We start from the raw sequence: 6,000 nt of genomic DNA, 5'->3' as shown, positions 1-6,000 counted from the left end.
TGAGCAGAAGCAGATAAAAATCAATAGTTAATCATTTAGTATTCATCCTATCAGTCCAAAAATTAAATTAATTATCTTATTTATCAGACAATATTTTTTTCTGAATATATATGTATAGAAATACTTTGTGTGACATAAAAGGAGCTAATATTCTATAATCTTGAAAACAACTGAATCAGCAACACACATTAAATTTCAGTGTGTTTTGAAAGATATTTCTATACCTTGGATTGAATTGTGGTTTTATTTGACTTAATAAAAAAGGCTGAGTTTATTTTATGAGAGATAAAAATATGAAAACACTCACTCAGAGTAATTAAGATTCTTAACAAAATGGAAGAGAAACCAAATGGAAATTGTGATAAATAAAAAACAATTTTATTTTTTTTTTCTTTCACAGCACAATCCATTTCTGTAGGCATTTTCCCAATGCCACCATAACATCTTTGTTTCTCAGACAATAAATAATGGGGTTAAACACTGGTATCAAGATGGCATAAAAAAGGGAAAGGTATTTGTCCATTCCTATTGAGTGGCTGGACTTAGGTCTCAAATACACAATGATGCCTGATCCAAAGAATAAAATCACAACCATGAGATGGGAAGAACAAGTCGAGAAGGCTTTGGCTCTCCCGGTTGCTGATGGCAGCTTCAGGATGGTGGAGATTATATTTATGTAAGATACAAGTATCAACATAAAAGGCACAGCAACAGCTAGACTAGCAATCACATAAGTCAACAACTCAAGCATAAAAGTGTCCCCACAAACAAGCTGGACAACTGGAGGTGCATCACAGAAAAAGTGATTCAATTGGTTACATCCACAGAAGGGTGATGTGAAGAGCACAGATGTGAACCCTATATGTACTGGAATTGCAGTGGTCCAGCAGACAAGTACTAGTTGTATACAGAACCTACTGTTCATGATGACAGGGTAGAGCAATGGATTGCAAATGGCAACATACCTGTCATAAGCCATTGCAGTGAGGATAAAGCACTCAGTGTCTCCCAGGATCAGAAAGAAGTACATTTGAATAGCACAGGTCAGAAAAGAAATATTTCCATATTGTCTACAGAGATCAGTTAATAATCTGGGAACAGTAACTGACACATAACATATTTCCAAAAGGGAAAAATTCCCAAGGAAGAAATACATGGGGGTCTGGAGGGAAGGATCAACCTTAGTTATCATGATAATGAAGCTATTTCCCATAAGAATAATGATGTAGAGAATCAGAAATACACCAAAAAGTAAACCTTGAAGGTTGGGAAGATCAGAAAACCCAATCAAGATGAATTCCACCAATGCAGTATGGTTCCCCAGAGGGGGATTTTGTCCTGTGCAGTCCATCTATAAATACAGTATTTTCAAGGATTAAAAAGTAAAGTCAATCCTTTGGTTCAAGCTTAAATCTGCAATGGATTAAATGACTGCTTTCAAATCCACTGGCACAGAATAGATACCCAGTTTTCTTGTTTGCTTTATATTTTGTGGAATACATTTTAAATCCAATATCCTAAAATTCCAAGATGTAAAAAGAGATACTGTTTTCCTCCTGCTCGTGTTAGGAATTACAGATGTGTCACTAGCACTACAAAACAGATGACAATAAAATAAGATCAATTCATGCCAGGGAGCCTATTCTCAAAAAGCTCTAGATAACCTGAGATAGTCTTTAATTTGAAGATTCAGGTTATTAATTCTGGTTAATTTGGTCATTTTTTTTTTTCCTCAGTAATACCTTCTCATTTAGAATCTTATGATTCTTGCACATTACTTTTGATGTTTCTCCTGTGAGTTACTTTCAGGCATCCCAGGGGCAAGGTGGTCACTAAGACTCCGCTGCCAGGTCCACTTCAGCCAATCTGGCCACTCCCCAGAATCTTGTCTCAGAAATAACACACCTTAGTAAGTCATGTGAGACCATAAATCTAGAATGTGAAGTAAGATTTTGTTATAATATTTCCTTAATTCTACATTATACCCAACAGTTTTCATAAATAAGTACATACCAAATTTTAGACTTCAGTAGATATTAGATAAGCTTATCCTTTTAGGGAAAAATTAGACAAGAAAAAGAAAATGAAGGTATGTCAGAAAATTTGATCAGAGAGTTCACAAATGACACCAGACTAAGTGTAAAATCTTATAACTTAAACTTTGGATCTCTTTCTACCATCTAATATTAACACATGATACATAATATATGTTACATAACAATATATGCTGTGTAAAATACACACTTTAAATAGCTATATCTGAATTTATAAACACTGCTAAATGCAGTGCAAACTTAACCTAATCAGCTCTAAAATATAAGCATCTTTAAATCAAATTATGTTCAGTAAGTCCTGCACTGTTCTGAAACCTAGATTTTATTTTCTTTTTTTAAAGATTTATTTATTTTTATACAAGAACTGGGGTACAGGCCAGATGCCCAGGAGGGTGAGAGGATTCACCAGACAGAGCGGGAAACAGAACAGTCAGACTGAAGAAATACACTGTTGAGGGGAGCAGCGGGCAAGACAGGAGAGGTCTGCTTCACCATGTGGGATTCTCACCAGCCGGCCAGGATGAACCTGTGGTGTAGAGGCTGCAGACAGCCTCACAGTGCGGCACACCTGCACCACCAGGGAAGCCTGAAACCTAGATTTTAATTTTTGTTATTTCCATCCAGTACCGATGTATTTATTAGTATGCAACAGTGGCATTTTTCATAGATTGTCACAAAATACTAAATATACATTGTCATGTGTTTAGAACTATTGTCATTTCCCTGACTATCTTCACCTTAAATTTCTGTGGAATACAATTTCCCTTTCTTTCTCTAAACTCCTCTTACTGCCCACAAATCCAAGTCAATGAAACAATCCATAATTTCCAATTTTTGTTTCTTAATTCACTTTAATCCTAAATTCCTTCCTTCTCATTTTAAGAATCCTAAATTCTGTCTTTAGTTTTTCACAGCAAATGCTCAAGACAAAAGCTCCCTCATAGCTTATCTGTGTTATGACTCACAATTCTGAACATAAGAAATCAAGGACGTAGGACATGATTTAGATTCAAAAAGTATGCTCTATAACCTGAAATTGAGTCGGTCCCATAGTCTGCTCTCGGAGGTCTACATTTGCATCTCTGTGCCTTTATTTTCTCTGAATTCCAATTTGGTGGTTATTTTCCCATAATGTATCTTCTCAAACTTCAAAGACTTATATTACTTTCCTAAATATGTTGTTGTTTTTCTTTCAAAAACTATACCTTATGAGAGAAACCTGAATAAAAAGAGAATTGAATTTTCAATGACCCAAAATATTTCATAATATATCAGGCAACCAATATATATTTGTAGCTATTACAGTAGTTTGTTATGGATAAATATTAAGCGTGTGATAAATATGAGTGTGCCAAATGCTATGCATCATGATTATAAATAATATTACTTCAGTTATGCCTTCACAGAGCTGACAGACTGATGGTAAAGTCAGATGGATAAGTCAGATGTCATCCTAGAAAATGCAGTTCTATGCGGAGGGAATTACCTGGTCTCATAGCAGTTTCATGTTCCTAAGGAAAAGACACCCAATTTGAGATTTTTGTCAGATATCAGCGTATCCAGAATTATACTGTTATTTTCAATTTTAAGGCAAGAGAATAAAAATTACTTACAAAAAACAGACCTCATATCCTCATTCAATCCTAGAACACAAATGTTCATATTCCAAGGTGAATGGTTTATAAACACCTGCTGATGGGTAATGGAAAATCATTTTTTACTGACTCCACCATCATGCCCTTGGTAGCTAAGGACCTCACTGACTGAATCTTTGATATTGAGCTACCTAAATAAAAATTAGATATAGTTTGGCATTATGCCCTTATTCTAATTATCAGAGCTTGATTTTTTTTTTTATTGCTGGCAACATACACAGTGACAAAAACATGTAATTTAGGCAGTTATTTTGAGAGGTAAGAAGCATAATCTAAACGGGCTGGCTTAAAAAATGCAGTTTTACTTCTACTCAGTATGATCGTTATATGATCGTTATCATACTTACTGCATTTCTCATTATTATTTTAACTTATATCCTATCCGTTTTATCTTAAAGTTTGCCAATCTTTTAACCAATCATGGAGTAGATGTTTAAAAGTCTAGCAGAGGTCAGAATGCACAGGTAGTAATTTGGCAGGGATACTTAACTTAAAGATATTGACAGTTCTATGTTCGGTGACACAAACCAGCATCAACGCCTGGAGGAAACACTCCTAACTTACTGGGCTTTCACATTTAGTTTTACTCACATCTGTACCAGTTTCTTGGATTTTGAGCATATGAGAGTATTACACATATTACAGAAACAGAAATAAAATCTAACTCAATTCTCATTTAATATATGAAAGCATATCCCAAGATTACATTATTTATTTTCTTTTCTAAAATTTATCTACTTTCTCCATCAAATATCAGAGGAACTTTGGCAGTTTTAAAATGGGAGGTGAATTTCCCTTCAACAATTTTCTGTCTTAACAGGAACTGGCATAGCTGTGAAATGTAGACAGGCCTGGTTATTGGAAGGTTTTTTTTTTAATCAATATTAACATTTTTGAACATTTAGTATAAAACTGTGCTGTTAATGCTTTACCTGTCTTTCCTCATTAATTTGCATTTTGAATTCTGTAGGCACTGGTAGTATTCACGGTTTGCATAGAGAGTTTAGATAATACAGATGCACAGAGAACTTAAATAACCTGCCCAGTGTCAGGATGCTATTATCTGACTCTGGTGGCTTCAAACTCAGCAGCACAATGCAGACTCCGCATTCTCAATCTCAACTCAGTGGTTGTCATAAAGCATTCAATGAAAAATGATTTTGAATGCAATATTCTGAAAAATATGAGTAAAATTCAGTTATATAAAACTCTTCACAACAGCAAGTTGGTATCATCTCCATTTTATATATTCTTTACTGTTTTAAAAATGAAAGGCTGATTACTTACAGTATATATTTCATGCTCAGAAGGTGATTCTGACAAACAAAATTGATTGGCAATGGAAATTGTGTTTTCAATGACTATTGATTATTGAGATTAAAAAATACACTATAATAAACAAGGTAAAATAATTGCTGCTCACCTTTTTCATATTGTTGAGAAATTGCTGAGCTGCTCTTTTATATAGAATAAGGTGTTATGTCACATAAACTTGTGGTTTTAGTTACAAAATAACAAATCAACTATAGTATTTCTTCCTTGGATTCATGTTTTACTTAAATCAACAGGATAGCATTATAGGAAATGGTGTCTTAATCAATATGGGGACTTTGTGCTTCAATTCTTATTGCATTTTTAAACTCAATGATCTCTTCATCAGGTGGTAACCAAGGCTGTCTCAGGGTGGATTAATGATGTTTGGAAGGTTCTTTCTCTGTGGGGAATAAGGCTTGAGAAGCATTAGCCCCCTGACCACTCCTCTGTCCCTGGCTCCCCATCATCTTATCTCTGGGGAGTAGACCAAGTCTCCATTGGAAGAGGATATAGAAGACATTCCCAGTCTTCATGTTGGGCTAGATCTATGTATAGAAACTGAGGATACTAAATTTCAAATTATTAAATCATTTTTCTTCAAAAAATGTAACTTGAATAGTCTCTAGAGTTCATATTTCATCCAGATTGTTGTTATGATCTTCTGATTATACAAGGTTATTATTTATCAGTAGTTACAGGGATTTATATAAAAAAGAAAAACAAATCTGGACAAGGAGATATTGGACACTGCATTTTGAGTTTTATACATTGAGAAAGTATGAACATGAAAATGACATTACGTGGGTTTAAAGTGATAGGAGAGATAAGGTAGAGTGAATTTTATTGTTAATTCATTCATTCGAAATTTTCTACTAATTAATAATCAGTAAATATCTAACTATAACTGCCCCCTGTAGGCTGGTCACAATGTTTGATGTTAGTCTCCTGTTCACCCCTTAGACTGAGCCTGCCTCTTA

General features: G+C 34.4%; 1 protein-coding gene across 1 annotated transcript; it reads right to left on the bottom strand.

Moving 5' to 3' along the window:
• Positions 1 to 394: 394 nt before the first annotated feature.
• On the bottom strand, positions 395 to 1,351 carry LOC311175991 (olfactory receptor 10AG1-like; the record flags this gene model as incomplete). Its single annotated transcript, XM_084241276.1, has 1 exon — positions 395 to 1,351. The coding sequence occupies one exon, from the start codon at positions 1,349 to 1,351 to the stop codon at positions 395 to 397; it is 957 nt and encodes a 318-aa protein (XP_084097402.1).
• Between the last annotated feature and the right edge of the window lie 4,649 nt (positions 1,352 to 6,000).

Source organism: Talpa europaea (genome assembly GCF_964194135.1).
Source record: "Talpa europaea genome assembly, chromosome: 8".
Classification (NCBI taxonomy): Eukaryota; Metazoa; Chordata; class Mammalia; order Eulipotyphla; family Talpidae; genus Talpa; species Talpa europaea.
The sequence above is the reverse complement of the archived record's forward strand: the minus strand, read 5'-3'. Positions and strand labels throughout refer to the sequence as shown.